Here is a 26,770-nt window from a genome sequence, read left to right on the forward strand (position 1 = left end):
TGCGGGCGATGGAGCGGGAGCTGGAGCGGTGCCGCCGGCACCTGCGCCGCCTGCAGCGGGCGCTGGCCGAGGAGCGCTTCAAGGTGCTGTACCTGGAGGCGGCGCTCGCCCGAGCCCCCCCGCGACCCCCCGGCTCCGCCGCCGCCGCCCCCGCCCCGCGCCGCCGCCCCCCGGCCGCCGCCCCCCGCGGCAGCTCCCCGGAGGGAGGCAGCGACGGCAGCTCCGGGGCGGAGGACGCGTCCTCGGCAGGTGGGTGCCGTGGCACGGCTGCGGGTACCGGCACCGGCAGCGCCCCGGGGGGCTTGGGGGCAAGCCGCGGAATTGGGGTGGAGAGGCCCCGGTGTGCCGTCGGGGTGCCCCGTGGTGTAGGAGCGGCCACGCCAAACGGGGTGTCCTCGGCCCTCCGGGGACGTGTGCGAGGGGTGCTGTGATGGAGCGCACCCCCAGACCCCGTCCTGAGCCCCCTGCGTGTGGCTGGCACGCTCCGTGTGGTGGCACGGCCAAAGGTCCGGTGGTCTCCCCACGACAGCCCCATCACACAGCCAAGGGCACCCCACGCTGTCACACACCCCAAGCCCTTGTGCCATCGGTTAATGTCATCCCAAGCCCCAGTTCTGTCCCTGTCCCACTTCCGGACGTGCCCTGTGCCAAGACTCTGTCCTTGGGCACGTGAGGAGGGAGGGTGCAGCCGGCCTTTGGGGACGTGCCGCCGGCTCGGGAGCTGCCTCTGGGGCTGGGACACCGCACAAAAGTCACTTCCTCCAGGTGTGACCTGGTTCACAGGGACGCCTCTGCTGGGTGACACCATGCAATCACCCTGGGGAAGCCCTGGAGCTGCTAAAACAGGAGCACGCCAGGGCACCGAGGTGGCCGGGCACGCTGAGGACAACGTCCTTTGGCAAGCTGCTGGCTGCTTCGTGGCACTGCCGGCACAGCCGGTGCTGTTGCCTGTCACGCTGTCCTACTTCCAGCGGCCTGGAAGTTGTTGTTGCATCATCCCGTGTGCTTTAATCCCGGCTCAAACACCATCCTGACAGCTAGGGGATGGCACTTCTCGCAGAGCTAATTCTGCAGCTGCCTTGAATCAGTTTGGTTCTTGCTCAATTGTTCGGGGTCGGTTTGTAGGAAAGCTGCATAGCGGTGGTTTAAGCACAAGCAAACACTCCAGCGTCAAACTGTGCTTAGTATTTAGTTTAATTTATATTTATCGCATTAGTCTACAGGGCTGGAGAGCAGCTCAGCTCCCGTTTCGCCTTCCCCAGCTGTCTGTAGGTGACACATCCAAAGGACGGCGTCGTGTCTCCGTGCCGCCCTGGGCTCGCTCTCGCCTGCGTTTCTGCCTCTGCCCAGCTCTGGTCACCGACCCGTGGGGACATCTGGGGTGGGAGCTGGGTCCCAGCCCCACAGTGGGGCCAGGCACGTTGCCTCCACACAGCTCCCAGCCAGCCCCACCAGCAGTGATGCTCTGTCATTTTCGGAGCGCTGCTTGGTGGTGGCTGAGGGGTAGGAGCAGTCGGAGTGGCCAAGTCCCCGTGCGGCGGTGCCTTTGGGTTCATGCTCACGTCTTGTGCTGTGTTTGTGTCTCGGGCGTGCTCCTGAATGGTTCCCCACGCCGAGGATTGTGCAATGCTGCTCTTGGGCCGCTGGAAGATGTGTGTTGGTAAAGGGGCCTCTCTGGAGCATGGGGTAAGAAACCGCTCTCCAGGGCACCGTGACCCGGAGGGGTCTTCCAGCCCCCAGGGTGCTGGGTTAAAACCTTCGCTGCCAGCAGGGGGGCTTTCTGGCAGCACCTTGAAAACCAAGGCTGCGTCTGCTGTGGTTAAGTTTGGCTTCTTCTCCTCCTCATCCCCCAAAAGGGGACCCCGGCCGTGGTCCCACCGCGTGCACTTGTCTGACTGCCACCATCCCCAGGGGAGGCTCTGCTGAGCGCACAGGACCAGCGGGCTGCCCAAGCCGGGGGCTGCGTGGCCACCAGGTGACGGTGGCAGGGATGGGGACGGGCTCTTCCTGGGCTTGTCCTGAGTGTTTCCTTGGCATTGGCACATCCGTCTTGTAGGAGAGCCAGCGTGTCCTGCTGGCGCTGACATTTAAAAGCAGAATTTGAACATGCAATAAAATGCATGTGGTCGTCGACTGGATCCCCCTTTCTGGTTACGTGCGGCTCATTTAGTGCTCCTGTTTTTTTCTCACTTCTCTTTATTTTTCAGCTATAGCTACAAATTCCTGATTGTGGTTTGTAACTCAGCGAGCGCTGGTCTGCCTGGGGGTCCTTCCCTCAATGTTTTCGTGAAGTTTTGGGCTCGTTGGTGCTCTCCTTCGGTGTCTGCAGCTCCGCGTGGTCGGTCGGTGGGCATCCTGCCAGCTGGGCTCCCCGTAACAACGCGGCACTACCCCGACAGGAGGGGTAGGAGCGCTGGGTATTGTCTTTATGGGAATTACCAGGGAAACACAGTGGTTTCCTTTAAGTAGCTTGTGATTAATCTGATTTAAGGGGAGGATATCAGCGAGATGCCTGTGTTTGCAGCTATTGCGTGAGAGGAGTGCCTGTGACAGCAAGATACGTGATCCTGGCGTCTGAGATAACGCCTCGCCAGCTCTCTCAGGACCAACAAAATCTGAGTGTCAGCGAGCAGATGGCCAGCACGGAGCACAGAGAGGGCTGAACTTCCCTTCGTCTCTGCCGTCACCTGTCCCTGTGGCTGGGCACGCAGCTGACCTCACAGCCAAGGATGTGTTGGGGGCATGGGGAGGCTGCTAGGGTGGGGGAGCTTCTGGTTTTGGGCACTGCCTGTGGAGGTGCAGGTCTGGGCCGAAACGCTGGTGGTGTCTGCTGGTGCCTTGGGGATGTGAAGCGGGGACAGCTGCGGGGTGCCCACGTGGCACCGAGGTGCTGAGGGGTGGGCTAGGTTCTGTCCTGATCACGCTCGGGCTGCTCTTTCATTTAAAAACCCCAAAAGTCTCAATGAGAAGGGGAACGGGAAATAGTGAGCCAAGTCCAAGGTTTGTCTCGGCGCATCTCTTTCTGGCTGGGGCAGCCGGTGGCGTGCAACAGGTGAAGGAAAGTGAAATGTTTCGTCGTCACGCTGCTGCCTTCTCTGTGCACCCATTTCCTCTCCCTTGGAGCAAGGAGGGGACCTCGAGGCCAGTGCTGAAGCCGAAGGTGCGTGGGTGGCAGCTGCTGTCCCCGAGAGCCCGGCTGCAACATCCGTGTCCTTAGCTTTTTAATTATTATTATTTTTTTTTAACTTTATAGTGTTTTCCCACTGCTGGAAAAGCACTTGTTTGGCTCTGAGCATACTGCAAGTTCCTCTTCTGGTGCAGGAAGGACATGCAGAGCTGCAGTGTTTAATTTTAACTGCTTAGGAGGGAACGAAAGACCCGTGTGTGTGCGTGTGTGCAAGCCCTGGCTGGGACCTTTGAACTGTCCCCATCTGCTCTGGGGCCCTGTGATGCTCCAGGAGGTGCAGGACGTGGTGTTTCTCCAAGAAGCTGAACCACGCTCCCCGAAAAGCATAAATAAATGCACGAGTTCACGTGGTGAACACGGTGCCCCAAAAGCCTTGGGGCACAACTGTTCCTGTTCAAAAACCAGGTGGTGAGCGCTGGTTTTGGGAGCGACTTCCCCATGCCAGCCACGTAGCAGAGGGCTTGTACAGGACCTAAAAGGGCCCTGCAGGATGGGCATGGCCCTGGAGCTGGGGGTCCCAGGGGGCTTTCCAGGGGGTGCCTGCCCCAGTGCTCAGCAGCGATGCTGAGCTCCTGCAGCCCCGAGCATCCCGGGTGCCCACTGCAGGGCTCGACCCGTGCCAGGCTCTGTCAGCCCCAGGTCCCCCTGCCCCATGAAACCCTCGTTAGGTGCTGGCTGCAGCCAGAAGTGCCCTGCGGGGCCTGAATACATTTGCATTGTAAGTCCTCCCACAGCCGTGAAATTTGTTTTGTTATTTTTCTTCTTTTTTTTTTTTTTTTGGCTGGAAAGACTTCTGTGCGGCGGGCTCTTTGTTGGTGAGCTTCCCCCTCCGTCCTGCCCAGCCGGAGAAGGGAATGGAGGAACCCCCCTTCCCCTGGTGGCAGGGGTATATTCCCTCAGGCTGGAAAAGGGAGCAAAGGGCTAAAATGTGCATCCATCCAGGCACAAGGGAGCATTTTCCCACCTGGTTCACGGCACCACTGGGTTCCTCCTGCAGAGGTTGCTGAGAGCATCCCCAGGAGCTGTGGCACAAGGCGCTGCCGTCAGGGAGCGCACACGCTTCCCTGCCTCCCCTCCAAGAGGCATCTCAAAATAGACTTGGCTCTTCCATCCCTCCTCTCTTTATCAGTGTTTGCTAAGCAGGGGGATTTGCATATGCAGATGAGCAGCAGGGACGGCTCCCTTGGATTTGGTTCAGGAGCCGAGCTTGGCCCGGGGCTGAGCAGAGAAGGAGGGTGCCTGCAGATCTGCCTGGCGATAAGGCGCAGCTGCAAAGTTCAGGGATCACGGCGAGGTCTGGCACATAGGGAGACCTTTGTGCTCAGGATGGGTGCTTTCTTCCTGGGCGGTTTTAATCTGGATCCTGCTAACCGCCTCCTCTTCCTTCTCCTTTGCAGCCCCCCCCCCCAGGGATGGTGCTGGGGCTCCTCCAGCCCCGCTTGCCCTGGTTTTGGCTGGGTGTTCCCCGTGCCCAGAGCTGTTTTCCCTCTCCCAGCCAGGAAATTGTGTCAGAGGAGGGCATGAGCTGGTGGCGTGAGGACACGTGGCTGTGGGAGCGTGGTGCCAGCAGGTCTCTGCACCGCCGCGGTGACACTCCTGGGGTTTGCCTGTTCCTGCCTGCCTGGAGCAGGAAAAAATCCCATGTCGGGCTGAGGGAACAGGCTCTGCAGGAGCCCTGGGAGTGTCATTTGCTCAGGAGGCGCCATCCTCTGCTGTCAGTGGCTTCCCAGAACTGTCCCCGTGGACTCACTGATGTTGTTTTGCTTCCTTCCAGCCGCTGCTCCCCACGGGGCTTGGTGCTGTGCTGCTATCCCTGCGGGAACCTTGTTCCAGCATGGGCTGGGCGAGCACCTCACGGGCTCCTGGATGCCTCAGGCAGCTGCCCTGCGCTCCCCTTGGCACCGTGCTCCTCGGTTAGGGGCTGGAGGTCGTCCCCGTTGATCCCCACCTGGAGCAGGGTGCGATGCTGCCCGGGGTGCCCGTCTCCCAGCCAGCACCCCGGGGCTGTGCAGCTGCAGCCGGAGAAGCCTCTTGCACAAGAGCCCAGAAATAGCAGCGCGTGGGCTGCCCGGCCGTGGCGCAGCAGATGCCAGGCAAGCAGCAAGCCACCCGGCAGGCTGCACGAGGTCGGAGGGTGGTGGTGGTGTGGGGATCCAGCCACCCCCTCGCCTTGGCTCTCGCCGTGAGGATGCTCCCGGTTCTGAGGGGTGCGTTGTGGTTGGAGCCATGGGCAGGGGCGGTCAGGGTGCTGGAGTACCTGGTGCTCAGTGGCTGTGCCACCGCCTGCCCTGGGTGCTGGGTGTCCACGCGCAGCACCTCTGCTGGGAGCCAGGTGCTGGTGCCCTGTGGGCTGGAGCTGCCGAGCAGGGTTGTGTTGTCGTTTGCTTGCTTGCCGAGGTGAAAAGAGGATGAAAAGAGAGTAACCAAGCAGAGGGCTTTGGTGCCGCTCTTTGCTCCAGGTTGTGCAAAGGACCTGGGTTTGCTGTGCGCAGCCGTCGGTGCTGGCATGGGGACAGCTGTGGGATGGGTGCGTGGTGCACGCAGGGGGTTCCCTTCACCCCAAGTCCATGGGATGATTGCATGTGGCCTCCAAACAGCTCCTGCCCTGCCAGCAGACCTGTGCCGTGCCCTCACCTCCCTCCCTGAGCATCTCTGGGCCTGCTGCTGCTGACACCGCTGGCTCATCGCAGGGGACACCGGGGTGTTCCCACTTCAGGGGAGATTCTCTTGGCCCTCCCAGAGCTGCTTGGGGAGGCAGGGGCTTCCCTCACCCTCCTGCTGACGGGGTGATTCACCAAGCGCGGGCACCCCGCTGTGCCAGGGGGGGCTGGGAGCCGCCTGCCCCCTCTCTGCTCTGCAGCTGCAGGGGCCGTGCTGGTGCTGCAGCTGCTGCAGAGGGCCCCGGGCCGGCGCTGCTGCTCCTGTGCTCGGTTTCCTGCCGCGAGCAGTGGATGCCTGCGCTCAGCCCCACCACCGGCGCCTTCCTGGCCGCTCCGTGCAGCCGGGCCCTGGTTTGGCTGCATGCGTGCTCCCTGTTGCAGCTCCAGCAGCTGCTGCTGCCTCCTTCTTCTCCTCTTCCTCCTCCTCCTCCTCCTCCTCTGTCCTTCATCCCCAGCCTCGGTGCTGGCTCTTGCTGCGTGGGCTCTGAGGGTGCCGCCAGGGCACAGGGGCTGGGCTGGGGGGCTGGGGGCGAGCCAGAGCCTGGGCTGGTGCAAATGGGGGCTGGCAGAGACAGAGTGGCAAACGCACCCGCTGTGCCCTGCGTGGGGCATGCTGCCTGGGGGCTGTCACCCCATGGCCACCCCTTGGCACCGCGGGGACAAAGGGAGCATCAGGGCCCGGTCGCATCCTGCGCTGGGGCTCCCCAAGGTGCCCAGGAGTGGGGTGTGAGGGGTGGGGGGTGGCAGCACCTCCTGCCCTGACTCAGCGTGCGCTGACTCATGGCTGGGGGGGTGTTTAGGTGGAGGGGGGGGCCCTGCCAGGGCTGGATAGGGCCCTGAGACTGGATGCGTCCCTCTGGGGGAGCAGGGGTGCGCCCAGGCACTGGGTGCTGGTGGTAGTGCCAAGCTGCGCTCCCCCAAAATGCATCGGCCACCTCCAAGGGCTGCAGCATCCCCGGGGGCAGTGTCCCCCCAACCCCTCCTGGGTTTTCCAGGCGTGGCAGCTGCCGGTGCCCCCCCGACGTGTCCTGGCACTTCATGCCCCGGTGCTCTGCCTTCCCCGCGTGCCGGTGGAGCATCGTCCCTCCTGCACATCAGCCCCCCGCACGGCTCCCATCTGGCCCTGGCGCCGGGTCCAAGCCCATCCCCGAGCAGGGCAGGATGTGGCCGAGGGCAGTGGCTCAGGATGCTGCCCGCACCCCCTGCTCGGGGTGGGGGGCAGCCAGAATGCTTGGCTGGCTCCTGATACAGCAGTGTTGATGACTCTGGCACTTTATATTATTTCCTTTGGCTACGAGCAGATGGGGAGGGCAATTTAACCCCTGCCTGCCCCAGAGCCGAGCCCTTTGTGGGGGGCATGGGGGGCTCACCGGGTGCTGGCTCCTCCTGGGGAGTGGCACCAGGAGGGGTCTGCGTGCTTTACATCCACCGCCAGCACCTGGTGAGGTTTCTCTGGGTAGGGGCACTGCCTGGGCATCCCTAGGGCATAGGAAAGGGATGAGAATGAGGTCAGGGAGGGGGCGATAGCAGTGGCAGCGGCACAACCAGGTGCCCCTTTACCCCCCAGTGCCACCGGGGCAGTCTGGGGACCCCCACACCCCAATGCCCACGCTGCCACCGTCCCCACCTCCCCGTCCCCAGGCACCGCGGGGGGCTGGCGTGGCTGCGTGGTGCGGGGGACGCTGGGCTCGGCTCCCCCCCAGCGAGGCAGAGGCGGGAGGCGGGACGCGCTGCCATTGCCAGCCAGCACCTCCTTCCTTGGGTGCCCCTGGCAGAAGAGGCAGGGTGCTGCCGGGCAGGCGGCCGTGTGCCCCCTTCTCCCAGCCAGCCCCCCGCCTGGGCCCGCGGCCCCCCGCCTCCCGCCCTCGCCGCCTTTGTTGTGCGATGCGAGCCGGCTGCTGGCGGAGCTGAGCGCCGAGCATGGAGCCACTGAGCCACCGCGGCCTGCCGCGGCTCTCCTGGATCGACACCCTCTACAGCAGTACGTGCCCCGGGCGGGGGGCCGGGAGGGCTCGGGGCGGCGGGTCCCCCTCCCCTTTACCTGTTGGGTGACGCTGCGTGGCGCTGGGGACGGGTGCTGCGCCGGCGATGCGGAGCCCAAGGCGGGCAGGGGGCAGGTGATGCTGGCGGGGGCCGCGCTGCCCCCTCCCCGAGCATCCCGCACGCCACGGCAGAGCTCTCCGGGGTGGGTGCAGGGGACCCGTGCCCGCTGCGAGGGGCTGCACGGGTGGGCTGGGTGGCGGTGGCACTGGTGTGGTGGGGTGCACGGGTGCCGGAGCGGAGTGACAGCTCGTTCTGCCCACGGGGTGCTTGGGGACCCCACGGAGGGGTTGGGGATGGGGGGTGCTGGCTCTGTCCCCCTCCCTCTGTGGCCTCGGGACGTCTCCTCTCCCCCAGCGGTGATTTTTAGCAGGCACGGCGCTGAGGGTGCTGCGGAAAAGCGGTCCCATGGTGCTGGGACCCGAGGGCTGGCAGCTGGGGGGGGCTTGCAGCAGCACCAGGGGTGGAAATCCCTCCTGGTCCCCTGGATGGGCAGCTGGGACGTGGTGCAGGGGGAACGAGCCCCCCACGGTGCTGGTCCCGGGGCACCTGGTGCAGGCTGGCTGGCTCGGCAGCATCCGAGGGAGCCTGGGACACGGCTAGGAGGCGGGGGGCTCGTTACAGGGTCCTTGCTGCTTGTTTGGGGTGCACTGAGCTGCCTGGGTGCACCCGTGGGTGGATTGCAGGGTGTGAATTCCCGTTAGGGTGTTTGCTGGGAAGCGGCTGGGCTTGGAGCCCGGCGCTTGTGGGGCAGGTTTGCGTGGGGAACGGGGGTGATGGGGATGTGCAGGGAGGGGGCACGGCACCCCTCCTGAATTAGGAACCTGCTGTGCCCACAAACCCGGAGCTGGGGTTGGTCGGGGAGGGGTTGGGTTGTGTGTGATGCATGGGGCTGAGCCCCCCCCTCAGAGTTTTCCATCCTCAAGCCCCTAAAGCAGACACTCATGCCAGCTTGTGGGGACAGCCAGGCTGGAGCCTGGAGGCTGCATCCAGACCCAGCCTCCGCACGCTGCTTTCTCCCAGCAGCTGCCTCCCTGCAGAGCCCATGGTGCCCGGCTGTGGCATCCTCCTGGGCACCCAGCTCTGGAGACCTTTGTGCCCAGGGGATGGGGGCATTTGGGAGCGGTGCCCACACCGTGCCGGGCTCCTGAGCCCCCCGAGATGCTGCGGCGGCGGGGAGGAGGCAGCGCGGGGTGCGGAGGAGATGCTGTTTGTGTCGAGGCCCATGGAGGCAGGTCTGAGGCCAGCTCACGCATCCCTGTTGTCATGGTGAATTTTCACCCAGCCCCGGTAAAAATGTGGCGTTTTCCCAAAGCTTGCAGGCTGGGAATAGCAAAATCCGCTCCCCCCCACCCCCCTCCCCGTGTGGATGCTGAACTTCTCCTGTGGAAATGAGGCGGGCGAGCGTTGAGGTGTGCAGAGCCCTGGAAGCAGCTTGTGCCCAGCTGGGAAAGCGAAGAAAATGCCACCCTGTGCCGCTGTGACAGAGCTGTCACCTGCCCGCGCTGGGGAGGAGCTGGTGGCCGCCCTTGGCTGCGCTCCCTCTCGAGCATCATCTCGCTGGCATTGGCTTGGGTGGCAGAGCTGAAATGTGATTTTCTTTTTGGGGAGGTGTTCCTGGTCCTGCTGCGCTCCAGGGCCATGTGCCAGCCTGCGGGACCCCCGTTAGTGCCGGCATCCCTCGGTGTATGTGGGGCTGGGGTCTGCAGCGCTGCGGGGGGAGCCTGGGCCAGGGGCTGCTTTGGGTGCAGGGCTCCGAGGTGGCTCCCCTGGGCCAGGCTCCCTCTGCTCCTCTGTCCCCATGCCTTGGGTGGAGCAGGAGGGTTGCCACTGCTGCGAAAACCCGGGTGCCTGGCGCAAAAATAGCTCTGGGTTTGGCATGGGCACAAGAACAGGCTGCAGGGGCAATGCAGCTGCGGGGGGAGGAGAGAGGCAGCGAGATTTGGGTTTGCTGAGCCCTGCAGGCAGGGAGGTGCAGGGGACGGACTCTCTGTGTCCCCCGGGCATGAGCAGGGTCCCCCTCCCTTGGTGGCATCGGGCACAGGTCTGTGTGCCAAGCGATGGCACTTCCCTGCAGGTCTCTGCCTGCAGCACATCCTGGCTTGCATCCGCCTGCCCTCAGAGGGATTGCAGTGATGGAGCCACTCTTGCTCCTTGGGGACTGGGGGCTTTTCTCCAGAGGCCTCGAGGAGGTCAGGGTGGTCCCTGTTTGCAGGACAAGGTGAGAGCTGCTGGGCCCTTCCCCTTCTGTGCCTCCATGCCATCGCCACCACCTCCTCCCCTTGCACCATTGCCAGTGTCACCTCTGGCAGGTGGCAAGGTCCCCAGCCGCCTCATTAAAACCGTTCCTCGTTACCCGAGCTGCTCCCAAGCCTGGCAGTAGGGCGGGGAGGTGGCCAGGTCCCCTCCAGTGCTGGTGCTGGGCTCAGCGTGTGCTTCCCTGGCCGCTGCTGGCTGCCTGCCCCGTTCCTGGCATGGGGGCTGTGTGGAGGTGGTGGCTTTGGCAGGGCCGGCGTGGCCTCGGTTGTCCCCATATCGCTGTCGATGGATGCTGGGGTGGATGGCACAGGCTCGGGTGCCGGGCTGCGCATCAGCCTGGAGATGAGGAGCTTGGCCCTGGTCAACAGGAGCTTGGGGTTCCCCCATCCATGCTCTGCTTTCTTTTTTTTTTGGGGGGGTAACCTTCAGCTTTGCCCACCATGGGCAAATTTGCCCACCACCTGCCCCCGCAGGGTGATGGTGATAGGCCTCAGGGGGATGCTCATTAGGTGCTAATTGCTAACGAGGAGAGGTCTGTGAGCAGTTGGGCTGTCCTGGCAGAGTGGGACGCACCTGAGCGGTGTTGGGGCTCTCCTCCATCCTGCCCTGGGGTGCAGGAGAGGTTCCCAACACCCTGCTGGCACCTGCAGTGCTCCCGGCTTCACAGCACTCCTTGATTTACAGATTTATCCACTTTAAACGTTAAGCAGAGTGCGATATTAATGGGATGAGCAACACCGCTGGGAGCTGGGGACTCCTCGGCGGGGTGAAGTGGCGGCAGCACAGGGTTTGCTCGGGGCCGGGTGCAGGCCACATACCCCATTCGTGCGGGGGTCTGGGCTGCAGGGACACCCGGGCAGGGTGTGGGAGGACATCTTGGGGCCGGGTTGGGGGCTGTAGGGGCTGTGGGGCTGTGTGTGGGGTGCCAGCTGCACCCCACGGCCGCCTGTGCCGCAGCCGGGCTCCCTTCCCCCTCGCCTTTGTCAGCATCTCGGGGCTGCTGCAGCCGCCTCTCGCCGCTGCCGTTTCCATGGGAACGGGTTAGGAGGCCCCCCCGGCCCCCGCTGCGCCCCCGGCCCCGCCGCAGGCCCTGCACCCCCCAGAGCTCCCCCTCGGCTGCTCCCGGCTCCCCATTTCCTTCCCCACACCCTGCCGAGGGCTCCAGGCCCCCGATGTGGCTGCACCCAGGGCCGTGGGGCAGCGCGAGGCCTCCTTGGCCTGCAGTAGCCCCCCTGCGTCACCTCAGCGGGGTTTGTGGCACGTCGGCATCGCCGCCGCGCCTGCCGCCATCCCCTTTTTCCTGGTGGGGTGGCCAAGTGCCCTCGCTGCACCCCCCTGGGCCTGGTGTGATGTCCCCCCTGCAGCCCCTATGGGCCTGGCACTGCTCTGGGCAGGGGATGGGGAGGATGGCGGCTGCCAGCCTGGCTCCATCACCGCCCCCAGGGCCAGTGAGGAGGGCATTTTGCTGCTGGCGAGGGGTGTCTGCAGGAGCAGCTGCCCCCACACAGACAAGGCCTGCGGCTTCCCGGCACCATGAATTATGCAGAGGCAGGGGAGGGTGCCCGCAACGTGCCCTGCCTGCCCCGCGGGGTGTGTGCGTGTCCCCGCACGGCCCCACGTGTTGGAAACGGGCTCGTTAGTCCCTGGGTAATTACAGCTCGGTGCACGGTCACTATCAGCATGGTGAGAGGCTTCCCCTGGTGTCCTTGTCCCCCCTCCCTCGGCACTGGCCATGAGCCCGCTGGTAGGCGGCATCTCCGGGATGCTCACCCCCCATCTTCTCTTCCTCTGGCAGATTTCAACTATGGTGCAGATGACTACGATGCCGAGGGCAATGAGGAGCCCAAGGCGCTGCCGGAGGGCTCGGAAACCATGCCCTACATCGACGAGTCGCCCACCATGTCCCCCCAGCTCAGCGCCCGGGGCCAGGACAGCGGCGACGGCGTCTCGCCCACACCCACCGACGGCCTCGGCACCGGGGTAGGTGGGCTGGGGGCTGTGAAATTGGGGGCTGGGGGTGCCCGGCTGGGAGGGATTTGCGGTGTTGACGACGGTCTGGTGGTGCTGTGACCTCGGTGGATGTCCCCTCTGCTTCCCAAAGCCGGTTCCTTGTCTGGATGCTGTTTGGGACGGGGCTGCGTCCATCCAGGTGTCCCTGCCCAGGACAGCAGGCTCTGGGTGCTGGAGCCCAGCCTGAGGGTGCTGGGACCCCCCTGTCCCCTGCCCCTCTTTTTTGGGAGGCTTGGGACAAGGCGCAGCCGCGCTGCCGGCTCCATCTAGCGGCACTTGGGGACACCCTGCCAGCTGCAGAGGGACAGCGTGTCCGTCCCCTCCTCTTTGCAGGGAAACTTAGATTTAACTCCTTGGGCTCTTACCCCAGCATCCTCGCCGAGCCACCGGGGTTTTATCCATCCCCTTCCCAAGGAGGGGAGCTTGGAGAGCTTCGGAGTGGGAAATTAGAAGCGTAAAATGTGATTTATTTTTTTTTATTATTATTTTATTTTTTTCCAGAATCAAATTATCCCTAAAGCCCAGGGGGTGCCGTGCTGTCCCGGGGACACGGGGGCTGCTGCCGCTGGGTGCTTCTGCTCCCCGGCACAGGGGCTGCTCTGGGGGAGCACCCAGGCTGTTGGGGGGGGGGGGGTCTGCGGCACGGCAGGGGCACGGGAGGAGGCGGCGTGGAAAATGTGGAGGTTTTTGCCGTGGAAGGAGTTAAGGCCTTAACCCGGATGTTGAGGCGGAGGAGCGCAGAGGTGTGGCTTCCTCCCCCAAGGGTGCTGCGCAGCATCCTCGGCGCCCAGCCCCACGGGGGTCCCGCGGGGCCCTCCTGTGGGTCCCACCACCCCACTCCAAGCTACCGTGACCCTGGGCACGGTCCCCCGGTCCCACAGCAGGGAATTGAGGCAGTCCCCGCCCCAGCACCATGCTCGCAAGGGGGTCTTGACCCTGGCAGGATGGTCCTGGGGGGGGCAGCAGGGTGGTGGGTGGCCCTGGGGGACGCAGGCGGTGATGCCGTCTCAAGTGGCCGTCTCGGCTCAGCACTGGCCCAGCGCTAACAGGATTGGGAGCTTTAGAGCTCAGCGCCGGCTCTGCCTCTGATCTCTTTATCTGCAGCTGCTTGGGTTAGGGCTCAGGGGAGTGCCCTTTGGGTGCTGGCAGCTGAAATCTTGGGGTACCCCCAGCCTCGCGGTGGGCACACGCATGTCAGCTGGTGGTGCCTGGGTGGCACGGAGTGCCTGGCTCACCCCCTCTGCAGAGGTGTCTGCCTGCCCTGGTGTCCTCCAGGTGCCAGAGGTGGCACCTCCAGCCTGGGGGCTGGCAGGATCGGGGCAGGGTGTCTCCTCTCAGGTGCTTCTGAGGCTGAACCTGGAGCCCCAAAGCCCTGCGTGGGGACCAGCCCGTCCCACCCACAGCCCTGAGCATCCTGGCAGGGGCTGTGGTCACAGCGCAGGGTGGTGGCCCAGCCTTGGCTTGGGTGTTGCTGGGTTTGGTGCTGAGGGTGGCTGCTCTGGTCATCCGGTGTCCGTGTCCTACCAAAAACGTGCAAATTCTGAGCTGCACCGTGGGGTTGGTTACGGGTTTAGAGAAGAGCGGGGAGGCGAGCGGCTTGTAGGGACTGAGCAGCTGCTGGTTCCCCTTTTGCTGCTGAGGAGAGGGGGAAAACAGCTGAAACGGCTCTTGCGTTAGCTCGTGCAGATGTCCACATCTCCTTGCCCCATCTGGCAGCACCCGTGAGGCCCCGCAGAGCCGTTGGGGCCGGGGCAGCAGCCGGGTGCTGGTCCCCACTGGGCGTAAAGTGGGTGCTCTGGGAAGCGCCGTGCAGCAGCAGCATTTCCCTGCTGAGGTTCCCTCTGCAGCAGGGAGGGGTTGAGGACCCTTTTCCTGGGAGGGGGGGTGCTGAGGTTGGGGTTCCAGGTGCCCTTATGGGACCCGATCCCTGCTGCCGCCCTTAGGGGCGATGGAAGACCCCATGGTCCAGCTCTTTCCTTGCTTGGGGGGGACCACGGGGACCCCAGGTGGGATGGGAGCTCTCCCATCACTCATGACCCCGCCTGATGAACGCGGGGAGGCCACGGGGGGGTCCGGATGGAGGCAGCAGCACGGTGGGGAGACCCCCTCTCTATGGGGTGCCCCCAACTCAATGCCTTCCCTTGCTGCCCAGCACCACATAACTCCAAAAAAAAACCAACAAAAACCACCAAAAAACAAAAAACAAGCGGGCGGCGGGCTGCTGCGCCCCAGCCTTGACCAGAGCGCGGAGCAGCCCCACCTCCAGCGCCGCGACGTGCATTTCCTGTAGCGAGAGCGCAGGGCGGAGCGGCGGAGCTGGCTGCGAGCAGCGCGGCACGGCAGGCAGCGGCCCTACACCGCCGGCAGCCCCCCCCCCCTAAAAAAAAAAAACAACCCACCCCGGGGGAAGCGTTGGCCTGGTGGGCAGAGCTCGGCACCCCCTCAGCCCCCGGCTCTGGTGGTCCCACCGTCCTCGCCGCCGCCGTCGCGCTCGGGCAGCCGTGCCGCTGCCCAAGGAGCGCCTCGCAAAGGGGCCGACGGGGCAGGAGGGAGCACCGGGGATCCCATAATGGCTCCTTTCATCCCGAAGCTGTGGCCGGCGTCCAGGGCTGAGTCAGGCCGGGCTGGCTCAGCCGCGTAAGCTTTCCCAGCCGTAGCCTTGTGGGGTCCCCCGTGCAACCCCAACGGTGCCCGGCAGGCCATGGAGGAGGAAGAGGAGGCCATAGGGTACCTGGATAAAGTCCTGGAGGATGAAGATGACTCTGAGCCGGGAACCCCCACCAGCCCCGGGTCTCCGTTCTCGGCCAGCGAGAAGGTGGGCACCCGTGGGGCACCCGTGGGACACCCCGTTCTGGCGCCGGACAGGGTGGGGACGGAGATGGGCATCTCGCCGCTGCCGGCCCAGGTCTTGGGGTTTGGGTGTGAGGTTTTCCGGGGCAGCAGCGGGGAGGGGAGAGGGTGCCAAGGGCTCAGCCGGTGCTTGCGCGTGCCCGCTGGGGTGGGATGCCGTGTTGGCAGAGCTGGGATGCTCGGGAAGAAGCTGGACCGCTCCGTGCCACGCAGCCCCATGCAGACCCCCACCTAAAGTGCCCCCAACCCCGCTGGACCCCGGTGCCGAGCCCCCGGCCGGCCACAGCCCTGCACCTTCCCTCGCCCACCTGGCTTGGGTGCCCTGTGGGGGCTGCCATGGGGCGGGGGGAGGCCTCCATCCCTCCTCTCCTCGGAGGCTTTGACACAGGGTGGCTGCACCCTGCTGGAGGGTGGGCTCCGTGCCCTTCCGTGGGGCCATGGGGTCAGACTGGCACCGTCCCTGGGGGTGTTGCGGGTCCCCGGCACAGACAGGCCCCTTATCTCCCCAGCTCTCACGCAGGGCCGAGCCTCTGGGGAAGCAGGAAGAGCCCGTGACTAATCGGTGGCAGCGAGCCCGCCAACGTCAAGCGGGCTCTCTGGGCACCCCCCCTGCTGCTCACAGCAGCCTGGCCTTAAAGGTGCAGCTTTTTGGGGGGGGCACCGGGCTCCTGGCAGCTGAGGATCAGGACCGAGAAGGGCAGGATGGGCGATTCTGGTCCCGGAGGCAGCGTGCACTTTCTGGCTGCACTCCCATCCAGGGGGGGTGCTTGTGCTGCACCCATGTGTGGGTGCTGCTGCCGGACCCCCGGCATGATATTTGGGGTCAGCAGAGCTGGGTGCTGGCACAGGGGTCCCCGCAGGCAGTGCGGGATGGGGGCAGATGGGACACGGTGGTCTCTGAACCGTCCCAAATTGTCTGGAGCAACGAGGTGGGAGTTGTGACCCGCTCCAAACGGGGCTGTACCAGCTGGGTTGAGGCAGGAGACGAGGATCTGGGTGCTGCAGGGCTGTGGCTCTGCCTGGTACTGCTCTCGGTGGCAAAGCCCAGCTCCTGAGGGTGGATTTTTAGTGCGCGGTTGGGACTCAGAGCACAGCGGGTGTTTGAGGTAGTCCAGGAGCAGTGTTCAGGGCCGTACCGGTGTCAGGGATGGGACGTGTGCCCCACCGAGCAGAGTGGAGGCTGCTGGCACGCCAAGGAGCAATTTCTGGGTGGGTGCAGCTCCCAAACCCCCTCCTCACCCTCCCAGCACCATCCCTGTCCCGATGCCACCGCGCAGAGGCCGGCGGTGACCGCGTGGGGTGGCACTTTCCCAGAGGAAGCCCCAGGCGGAGAAAAGGGTGGTGCCGGCTCGCATGGCGCCGCCGGGCACGATTCCAAGGGGTGCCTCTGGACTCTGCCCGGGGAGAGCTGTGCCGTGCTGTGCCATGCCGCCCTGGAGCGCTGCCCGCGGCGCCGGGCTCCGAGCCAGCAAGGAGCGGGGAGAGCAGTGCCGCCGGTGCCTCCCCGGCTCCCCAGCTGGCTCCAGCCTGGCCGTGCCACCCCTCGGCACGTGCTCGGCCCTCGCCGTGGTGTCCCCATGGTGTCAGGGATGTGTCCTCATGGGGACACTGGGGCTGGTGGGATCAGGGGGCTCCGTCCTGCAGCGGTGGGACTGAGCCGGGCTCCTTGCTGTGTCTCACAGGGCGAGCGAGACGCTGGCAAAGGGCTGGAGATGCGGAAGCTGGTGCTCTCCGGCTTCCTGGCCAGCGAGGAGATCTACATCAACCAGTTGGAGGCACTCCTCTTGGTGAGCACAGCTCGGGGAGGGTGTCCCCAGGACGGGTGGATGGGGTCCCTTCTGCTAGGGCAGCCCCTCCCCAGCCAGCCTGCGCGGCGCAGAAGTGTTTCCAGCCCCGCTTCCTCCCGCGGACACGCCGGCCCTCGCGGTCAGGACGTCGTTGCACAACACGAGGGTCACTGCTGATGTAGACGGGGAAGTCCTGGGGGTGCAGGAGCATCGGCACGCAGCGACAGCCCCTCGTGCAGGGGGGTCCGGGGTCGTCCCAGAGCTGTCCCCCTCGGTGGGCTGCAGGAGCCCCTTGGGGGCCGTTTTCTCTCGGCGCCCCGGTCTCAGGCGCTCTCCCTTCTCCTCGCCCGGCAGCCCATGAAGCCGCTGAAGGCCACGGCCACCACGTCGCAGCCCGTCCTCACCCTCCAGCAGATTGAGACCATTTTCTACAAGATCCAGGATATCTACGAGATCCACAAGGAGTTCTACGACAGCCTGTGCCCCAAGGTGCAGCAGTGGGACAGCAACATCACCATGGGCCACCTCTTCCAGAAGCTGGTACGCGCCTTCCCCGGGGCTCTGCTCTGCTCCCTGCCTGTTCGAGGGGCAGCCCGTGATGAGTTTTGGCCCCCGTGGCTCCTGCCTGGCCTCTGGGGGGTGCAGGGGACCCCAGGGGTTGCCTGGCTGACCCCCCACCCATGCCTGCAGGCCAGCCAGCTTGGGGTGTACAAGGCCTTTGTGGATAACTACAAAATCGCGCTGGAGACGGCCGAGAAGTGCAGCCAGAGCAATTACCAGTTCCAGAAGATCTCGGAGGTGAGCGGGGCCGGGTCTGCGCCGTGGGGTCAGAGCATGTGCCACGGGGTGGGGCAGGGGACGTCGTCCCTGCGGCCAGGTCAACCACGTGCACCCCACAGAGGGGCTGCCCCTGCCCGAGGGATTTTTGGGGACCACCTGTGGGGCTGATCCATCTGCAGCTGTGCCGGGATGGTCGTGGCCGCGGTGCTGTGCTGAATCCTTCAGGATTTGGCCCCTGCTTGGGGTCCCTCAGCAGGACCAGTGCTGCTCCGGGGGAGCCCTGGAGTGTCCCACGGGGGCTGATCTGTGGGGCACAGCCACAGTGGGGGGTGCGTGGCGTGTGTGGAGCCCCCAAACCTTGAGCAACGACCTGCCCCAGCCTTCAGCCCCCTCGCCCCCACCCCTGACGGGCATTTTCCTCCCTAGGAGCTGAAGGTGAAGGGCCCCAAGGACTCGAAGGAGAGCCACACGTCGGTCACCATGGAGGGTACGGCATGCGCGGGGCGGGCGTGGGGAGGGGGCTGCAGCCTTTTGTCTGCGGGTGCATTACCGAGCGGCTCCCGGCAGCGGAGCCCTTCTGTGTTCCCATGCGCGGCGCTGGTGCTGGTGTTGGTGGGGGGGGTGGGACGCCCCTCGTGAGGATGCTGGGGGCGTGCAGCAGCCCCCCACCCCCTGCCCACCCCCTCCTCCCTCGCTGGGAGCCGTGCTGAGGGCCGATGCCGCGGCGCAGCCGGGCTGAGCTGCCGAGGGGAGGCAGGGATGGCTGCGCGGAGACGGGGCTGCCATGGAAATCCTCGTTATCGTCCGCCTGTGCTGTAACTGCAGCTACGGTGAGGGGCTGGGGGCGGTGGGGAGGTGGCTGGGGGTGTTTCACCTGCCGTGCTGGGGGTGTTTCACCTGCCATGGGGGTGCCGGCCGCTGTCCTTGCTGGCTGGAGGCGGCATCGTGCTCGGCAGCCTGAAGTTGGGCGCGTCTTTGTTCCCGGCTCCATCGAGCCGCCTTGGCTCGGGCACGCGTGGCCACGCGCTCGCTGGGCCCGTGGGACTGGGGCTCGTGCTGGTGGTGGTGAAGGGGAGCCCCACTCGAGGGGGCTCTGCGCCGGGGTGGCGATGGGGAGGGGTCCCCGTTTGCTCGCCGCAGGCTGTGAGCTGCTGGGGGCTGCAACGCCCATCTCTGCGGGGCTGGAGCGGATTCTGCTTCCCTGCTCGCTGCCATCCTGCACTGCCTGCCCCCAGGGACCACGCTGATGGGGATGGGGATGGAGGGGGGCCCGGTGCTGTGCCGGATCAGCCCCTCCTGGGGACGCAGCGGGCTCCCAAGTGCTTTGCATCTACCTGTAGCGATGGCAGCGGGAGGCTCCATCCTCCTTGTGTGCGGGGTGGGAGGATGCCCTGAGCGTCCCCTCCCTCCTGGAGCCCTCGCCGGGTGCCGCAGGGGTTCCGGCTTTCTGTGCTGCCACCGAGGCGTGGGGACCAGCTCCGTGTCCAGACCCCAGCTTGCCACAGCACCCTCCCTCGAGCTCCATGGGAACGGGGCCGGACCCCCTCCGTGACTCATGCCGTGGCTCGGGGTCGGCGTGTTTCCCTCTTCCCCTCTTGCCTGCAGCCCGTCCCCGCCGGGGCCCTGCAGTTTGGGGAAGTGGTCCGAATTGTCGGGAAAATCCAGATGCCTCAGTCTGGGTATAAATAGCCCAGAGAGACATGCGAGGGGCGCTGGGCACCACATGCACGCCCCTTGCGAGGGGATGGGGAGGAGGAAGAGGAGGAAGGTCTGGCTTCTGGGGATGAAAAAAACCCCAGAGCATCTCTCGGGGTCAGTGGGAGCAGGGTGGGAGCTGCACGGGACCCAGTGTGGAGCAAAAAGGGAAACTGAAAAAGCTCCGGGCCGCTGGTGGTGCCAAGCGGCTCTTCCGCCCCGCTGCCACGTCACAGCGGGGTGTGGGGCCATGGGGGGGTCTCACCGGGACCCAGCAGGGACTGGGGGTTCTGTGGGGGGCTGAGACCCCATGGGTTGTGCTGGCTGACCCCTATTGTCTCCCGCAGCGCTGCTGTACAAACCCATTGACCGCGTCACCCGGAGCACCCTGGTCCTGCACGTGAGTGTGGCGCCGGCCCCGGGGCGGGATGGGGACACCAAGGGGTTGTAGGGACAGGTGGCTGGCGATGGCTGCGTCCCCAGGGAGACCTTCCCTCGTGCCAGACCAGCCGTGCCCTGCTGCTGCTGGGCACCCACAGCCTGGGGAGCGCCGCGGGGGGCACCCCGATGTGGGTGCTGTGGGGTGGTGGCACCCTCGGGTCGCTCACCTGTGCCCACCCCCATCCAGGACCTCCTCAAGCACACCCCGGCCGACCACCCCGACTACCCGCTGCTGCAGGACGCCCTCCGCATCTCGCAGAACTTCCTCTCCAGCATCAATGAGGACATCGACCCCCGGAGGACGGCGGTCACCACCCCCAAGGGGGAGGTGAGGCGGGCAGGGTGGCACGGGGTGGTGGCCGAGCCCTCTGCCAGCCCCTGGTGGTGCCTCCACCTTGAGGAGCCCCACGGTGCTCGGCCGGGAGGTGGAGGGGGTGTCCTCAACACAGCTCTGGGTGTGCGGGTTGTGCTCTGGTCCTCGCTGCTCGTGGCACCCTAGGGACCCAAAATGGTCCCCAGAGGACGCGGACCTTCCCGTGCTTGTGTTGGCTGAGCCACAGAGGGGGACGGGGGCATCCCGCAGGGTGCTGGCTCTTGCTCTCTGCCTGCTCTCACGCCATCCCTGCTCTCCCCAGACCCGGCAGCTCATCAAGGACGGCTTCTTGGTGGAGCTGTCGGAGGGCTCGCGGAAGCTGCGGCACGTCTTCCTCTTCACCGACGTGCTGCTCTGTGCCAAGCTGAAGAAGACGGCGGTGGGGTAAGGAGGGCGCTGGGGGCCCCGTCCTCCAGCGGGAAGGGGCACGGGGTGGGGACGGGGGACTGGGAGGGCTGGGAGGATGCTGAGGATGCTCAGCACCCGCGCCTCGGCCGCAGGAAGCACCAGCAGTATGACTGCAAGTGGTACGTGCCCCTGGCCGACCTGGTGTTCCCCTCGCCGGAGGAGTCGGAGCACTGCCCGCAGGTGCACGTCATCCCCGACCACGAGCTGGAGGACATGAAGATGAAGATCTCGGCCATCAAGAGCGAGGTGCAGAAGGAGGTGAGAAGGGTTGGGAAGGGTGCGGGGTGCCCACGGATGGGCAGATAGCACCCAAGGGTGCTGGGGGCGCCGGAGAGAAGATCTCACCTGCTTGACCCGGTCCCCGTGTCCTCTCCCTGCCTGCAGAAAGCCAACAAGGGGCAGAGCCGTGCCATCGAGCGCCTCAAGAAGAAGATGTTTGAGAACGAGTTCTGGCTGCTCCTCAACTCGCCCGCCATTCCCTTCCGCATCCACAACCGCAATGGGAAGGTGAGGGGGGCTGGAGGATAAAGGGGGCTGGAGCTGTGCTGGCCGGGGAGGGATGAGTCTCAGCCCTGCAGCATCCACCTCTTTTTTTCCAGAGCTACCTATTCCTGCTGTCCTCCGACTATGAGAGGTCTGAGTGGAGGGAGGCCATTCAGAAACTGCAGAAGAAAGGTAATTCTCAGGCTGCCGAGGCCCCCTCGGGGCTCCTTTTCCCTAAGGTGCTGCCACGGATCAGCCCCGTGGGATTGCAGCCCGTCTGCTCCCCGGGGCCGGTGCTGGCTGCGTCCCTCTGAAGCCCCTCTCCTGCCCCAGACCTCCAGGCCTTCGTGCTGAGCTCGGTGGAGCTGCAGGTGCTGACAGGATCCTGCTTCAAGCTCCGCACCGTCCACAACATCCCAGTCACCAGCAATAAGGACGGTGAGTGTCTGCTGGGCTGCTGGCCCCAATTGCTATGGGGGTGACGTGGGGAGGGTGTGCGGGGTCCCCTCGCCTCGAGTGGGGTCCCTGGCTGTGCAGGGGGACGTGTCCCCAGCAGGTGGCACTGCCGGAGCAGAGCTGGGCTCCCATGCTCACGTTCCCAGCCGTGACACGGGGCTGGTTTTGGGGTCCCCAGTGACATCCCTGCAGGCTGGGCAGGAGCAGAGTGACCCCATTACAAGCAGCCACCCCCAGCATCAGGGAGCTCGGGATGTCCGGCAGGACTGATGGGCAGCAGGCGATGCTTGTCCTTCTCCAGACCTTCAGGAGGAGCCCTCCAAGGGCTTGGGGACAAGGGGGTGTCACTGCAGGCACCCGGGGGCCGTGCTGGGGCTCGTTATGGTAGATTCTACCTCCGGGGGCTGTTGGGGGTCAAAACCAGAGCCTTAATGACCCCTCTGTTCCTTGCCTCGCAGATGATGAGTCCCCTGGGCTCTACGGGTTCCTGCACGTCATCGTCCACTCCGCCAAGGGCTTCAAGCAGTCGGCCAGTAAGTGCAGCGCCCGCCCTTGCTCGGAGAGGCTGGGGCAAGAGCTGGGCCCAGCACGGGGCCCTGTGAGCCCCCGGGGGTCCCAGCAGCTCGATGGGGACGTGTTACGGGGGTGCTCAGCGGTGTCTCCTCCCCCAGACCTCTACTGCACGCTGGAGGTGGACTCCTTCGGCTACTTCGTCAGCAAAGCCAAGACCAGGGTTTTCCGGGACACAACGGAGCCGCAGTGGAACGAGGTGAGAGGAGGCTGGAGGATACGGGGAAGGAAGGGATTGTGCCCACCTTCCAGCCCTGGTTTTTGGAGACGTTTTGGGTGTTGGGGCTGAGCCGCCCTCCGTCTGCTCCCAGGAGTTCGAGATCGAGCTGGAAGGCTCCCAGTCCCTGCGCATCCTCTGCTACGAGAAATGCTACGACAAGACCAAGCTCAACAAGGACAACAACGAAATCGTGGACAAGATCATGGGCAAGGGGCAGATCCAGGTACGTGCTGGGGCTTTGGGGCACCTTCTCACCTAACCCAGGACCTCTAGGGGCCAGCCCGCTAGGATGCGGGGCCGGGAGACACCGGGAGCTGAGCACAGGGGTCTGGGCTCGGGGCTGAAGGCAGCGAGGAGGATGAGCATCAGGCACGCGGGTGACGATTTTGGGGTGTGATGGCCTCAGCAGAGGTGGGACAAAGCGAGAGGGGATCCTGGGGAGGTGGCAAAGGTGACAGCCACCCCCCAGGCGTGTGCCCGGCCCCGTTCCTTGGGATCAGCTCACCCCATGGGCTGCGGGGAGGGGTCTCTGTAACCGAGGGGGGTGGGGGGTCCATGAGCCTGGTGTCCACCTGCTGGGGGCTCTGAGCATCCAGCCCCACATCTCCCCGCCGGCCGCTGCTGTCCCCTCTGCCACCATCCCCATCCCCGGCGCCTCCATCCGCTGCTGCTATGGCAACGGGGGGTTGCCAGGGCAACGGCCCGGCCACCTCTGATTGGCCGTTGCCAGGCAGGGGGATGGAGGCTGGGGCTGCCCCGAGATGCTCCAGGTGAGCAGGGTTGGTAGGAGGGGGGCCGGCAGCCCCCAGACCCTGCACCCCACGGCACCCCCCTTGGCCAGGGGGCAGCGGGGATGCCTCAGGAGGGCGATGCCCACCCACTTTTCTGGTGGGACCCCCGCTCTGGCTGCTTTTCCCCTGTGATGGGATGCCTGGGACACGTCCCCCCCCTGCCTGAGGACGCTTCAAAGCACCCGGCTGCCTGCTCCATGGGAAAGTAGCTGAGGGCAGGTCCCTGGGGAGGAGGAAGGAGCACGGAAACGCTGCTGGGAAGGAGGTGCCGACGTGGGGTGGCAGCACGTTGGGTGCAGGATGGGGGCTGGGGCTCGGCTGGGCTTGGTTGTACCCGAAATTGCCCGTCTGCTGCCCTCCCCGGCGTGGGGCAGGGGTGGCACGAGGCCACGCAGTACGCAGGGGGCTGGGGAAGGGGCTCAGCACCCCGTGGGGCTCAGCCCAGCTGTGTGCTTGGAAATAGCCCATGTCAACAAACATGAGTCACGCCGGGAGACCGGGGGTCGGGGCAGGGGACAGCACAGCTTGGCTCTGCCGTGCGAAAGTCGGGGAAGGAGAAAGGGAGAGAGAGGAGGCCCCCGGGGCTGCTCACCCCGAGGACGGGGTGGTGTTCCTGACGTTAGGAGCGGGGCTGTGGGGCTGTCCTGCTGTCACCTGGCCCCGTTGCTTGGGGCAGGGCTGGCCCCAAGGCTGGTGCCCTGGGCTGGGCAGGGGGACTGGCAGCGGGTGTATGGGGAGGGGGTCTCGGAGCCAGGGGGTGATGGGGCAGGGCAGAGCAGCCCCCCCCTGGCCGTGCAGCCCCCGTTTTGGTGCAGGGGGGAGGAGATGCGGCTGTGGAAGCGGAGGCTGTGTTGTTGTCATGGGCACGGTGCCTGCCATCCCTGCAGGGAATCGCTCCCCGGCCGGTCCCCCTTTGCGCAGGGTTGGCAAAAGCTCAAAAAAAAAAAAAAAAAAGGGGGAGATTTGTGGTGTCGGGGCTGTCCTGGACCTGCAGGGACCCCCAGGGTGCCCCCATGCAGCCCTGGGCGTTGGATCCTGCCTGGTGCTGAGCCCCATGGAGGCAGGGTGCTGTGTAATTCCGATTTTTGGCTCCTTGCCCTGTCCGTGTGTGTCAGGAGGAGCCGCGGTGATGCCCCAGGGCACCCCCACCTCCCTCTGCCCCACGCTGTCCCCACCTCACCCCACCAGCAGCAGAGGCAACGAGGATCAGGGCAAGCTGGTGAGGTGTAGGGCGGGTTCCTGCTCCCCAGACCTCATCAGGACACCCCAAAAGCGCCAGCCCCTTGCCGTGCCCAGCCTGGCTGCTGCGGGGGGGCACGGGGATGCTCCGGCGGTGCCTCCCTGGCCTCATCTGCGGGGCTGCGCAGCCCTCCCGAGCGGCTCAGCGGGCGGCAGGGCGGGAGTTAACGCGTGGGGGACGCCGGGGGGGCTGCTTTGAGTCACTTCCTCGCAGTGGGAGGGAGGCTTTGGGGCTGCCGAGCCGAGCTGCCTCTCGCCAGCCTGGCTCACACACCCTGGAAGATGAGCCCAGCTTGCTCGCCTGCCCGCCACCCGAGCCGGGTTGCCCCCGGCCACCGCTGACCTCCGTGCCCAAACATCAGCGGGGATGCCGGTGCTCTCCTAACCAGCCCCCCCGGCCACCCTGGGGCCCCCCAGCCTCTCCTCTGGCATCCCGGGAGCCCAAGCGGTGGCGATGATGACGGATGTGTTGGTGCAAGCCGACGGCAGCCCCGCTCCTGGGGGCGAGCGCCTGGAGCCTGGCCCGGAGGAGCCCGAGGGCAAGCGGCCCTCCACCACGGGCGCCCGCCTCTGGGGCCGGGTGCGCAGCAAGCTGCTGAGGCAGAAGGTGCCTGGGGGGCTTGGGGGGACGTGGAGGTGGTGGGGTGCACCCAGTTGGCTTCCCCGTACCCGGTGGCTTTGTTCAGGAGGGTGGGGTTTGGGTATGGGTGCGCCTCGGTACCCCCTTGCTTTGGGGAGAGGGCTGGGGGGCTCTGTTGGGTTGCTTCGGGAGCTTTATGGCTACTTAGCAGCCAGCTCAGCGCTTGTTTTCCTCTTCCCCTTCTTCCCTGGGGGCTGCTGAGCTGATTTCTGCCAGGCTGCTTGTGTTGCGTGGGGTGCAGCCGGGGGGTCGGGGCACCCTTGGGTGCTGCCTCCTGCCCCCAGGTGCTGCCTGCTTTTGGGGTGCTCGAAGGGGTGACGGGAGGACACGGCACCATCACAGGCAGTCCCGGGGGACTCGGGGGCACCGGGGGCTTCCCTCCCGTGCGGTGAAAGGCAGGAGCTGCCCCGGCACGTGCGGGTTTGGTTTGTCAACAGCGAGGGGGGCTCGGTGGCAGCAGGGCTGGCTGTGACGCAGCGGCATTAACCTCGATTCCGTGCAGCTCCCGCAGAGGGGATTAGGGGCCGCCAGGGCTGCGGCAGGAGCTGCCCAGCGGCTGTTGCTGGGGCAAAACCCGAGGAGGTTTTTGCTTCCCAGGACTCGGGGCAGACGGGCGAGCAGGGGCTGTGTCACCGTGAGCCGTCCTGCACGGGAGCTCAGCTGCAGCAAAGTCTGCGCCCGGGTCCCTGTGTGCAGCAGGCACGTCCTGCTTTTAGGGTCGCCGTCAGATGGGGCTCTGAATCGCTGCTTTTTTGGGCTCTGCTTGGCTCTGGGGCTGCTCTGTCCCTGTAGTGTAGCTCTGTCACCGTGTGCTACCTGGGCAGGGGGTCACTGCGTGGGAACCCGGAGCATCCCCTGCCTGCTGGACCCCGTCTGTAGCAGATCCCATGGGATCCCGCTCCCAGGGTGACACAGGGGGAGAGCCACGCCGGCTGAGTCACCGCTTTGCTCAGGATGGCTTCACCCCGGGCTGATGCATCGGGTGACCTCATGGGTGAGAGGTGCAAGGCAGGGATGTGCCCAGCAGCATCCCGGCATTCGGGGCCCCTAGGGCCACGCTGCGAGGGCTCCTCTGCCACCAGAGCCCCCAGGACACACGCAGCCCTGCGGGACTGCTCGTTGCCTGCCCTGCTGCCACCTCTCTCTCCGTGACAAGGGGCCTCGTGCAAGCAAACACCTCCAGGTAACGGGGGAGAAGAGGTTGAAGGCGAGTCTCTGCGTCCCGGAGCTGGGGGTGCCGTCCTCCCCACCAGCTTGGGGCCGTCCCTGGGCCGTGCTGGAGCGTGGCAGCTCCCCGTGGTGCAGGGGGAGGAGATGGTGACAGTGGCAGTAGCTGAGCCTGGGTGTTTGCCAGCGCCATGTGGGCAGGAGGTGCCTCTGGCGCCGTGGGCAGATGCTCCCATCCGTCCTCCCACACGGAGCCGTGTCCCGTGGGGACGTGGCAGTGGCTGCGGGCAGGGTTTGGAGAGCACCGGGGCCAGCTCAGAGCCCACTGCTCCTTGGGGACCGTCCCCAGCTGCAGGGGAGCTGGGTGACGCCAGCTGAGCCGGCTCAAATTTTGGGGCAGTGACAAAAGTTTGGAGGGGGGGGGGGGGGGGGGGGCCGCGGTGCAGCTGGGGGAACGCGCTGTGCTCGTGGCAGCCAACCTGGCTTTTATTAGGGCTTTGTTCGGAGCCTGCTAAAGCCCTTCCAGATGTGCGCTGCCAGGGCCATCGGAGACGGGGGACCTGCGGGACGGGGCTGGGGAAGATGTGTGGTGTTTCCAATTAAACTCGCGCCGTGGAGGGGGAGGCCCACGGCTCCCGACCTGGCTGGGGAATGAACGGCTTCGCTGCCGTGCCTGGGGCTGGGCGCTTTGCTCCTCGCTGCTGGGGCTGTGGC

At 65.8% G+C, this 26,770-nt stretch overlaps 1 protein-coding gene across 4 annotated transcripts in view; it reads left to right on the forward strand.

Annotated features, from left to right (window-relative positions):
• Positions 1 to 216: 216 nt before the first annotated feature.
• Positions 217 to 26,770, forward strand: part of ABR (ABR activator of RhoGEF and GTPase) — a 33,586-nt gene continuing 7,032 nt past the window's right edge. Inside the window, exons 1-16 of one of the 4 annotated variants that reach the window (XM_032200794.1) lie at positions 217 to 249; positions 11,942 to 12,126; positions 16,689 to 16,793; positions 17,148 to 17,333; positions 17,484 to 17,591; positions 18,000 to 18,060; positions 19,616 to 19,668; positions 19,897 to 20,037; positions 20,345 to 20,466; positions 20,583 to 20,748; positions 20,875 to 20,997; positions 21,090 to 21,165; positions 21,307 to 21,411; positions 21,888 to 21,962; positions 22,101 to 22,198; positions 22,311 to 22,442. In XM_032200794.1, coding sequence (XP_032056685.1) covers positions 12,019 to 12,126; positions 16,689 to 16,793; positions 17,148 to 17,333; positions 17,484 to 17,591; positions 18,000 to 18,060; positions 19,616 to 19,668; positions 19,897 to 20,037; positions 20,345 to 20,466; positions 20,583 to 20,748; positions 20,875 to 20,997; positions 21,090 to 21,165; positions 21,307 to 21,411; positions 21,888 to 21,962; positions 22,101 to 22,198; positions 22,311 to 22,442 — 1,659 coding nt within the window. In that variant the 5' untranslated portion in view covers positions 217 to 249; positions 11,942 to 12,018. Of the gene's footprint in view, positions 250 to 7,615; positions 7,829 to 11,941; positions 12,127 to 14,461; positions 14,972 to 16,688; positions 16,794 to 17,147; positions 17,334 to 17,483; positions 17,592 to 17,999; positions 18,061 to 19,615; positions 19,669 to 19,896; positions 20,038 to 20,344; positions 20,467 to 20,582; positions 20,749 to 20,874; positions 20,998 to 21,089; positions 21,166 to 21,306; positions 21,412 to 21,887; positions 21,963 to 22,100; positions 22,199 to 22,310; positions 22,443 to 24,506; positions 24,857 to 26,770 lie in introns of those variants that run through there. The other 3 variants (XM_032200795.1, XM_032200796.1, XM_032200797.1) reach the window with 3 other exon arrangements.

The sequence above is a fragment of the Aythya fuligula genome, chromosome 20 (assembly GCF_009819795.1).
Source record: "Aythya fuligula isolate bAytFul2 chromosome 20, bAytFul2.pri, whole genome shotgun sequence".
Lineage (NCBI taxonomy): Eukaryota > Metazoa > Chordata > Aves > Anseriformes > Anatidae > Aythya > Aythya fuligula.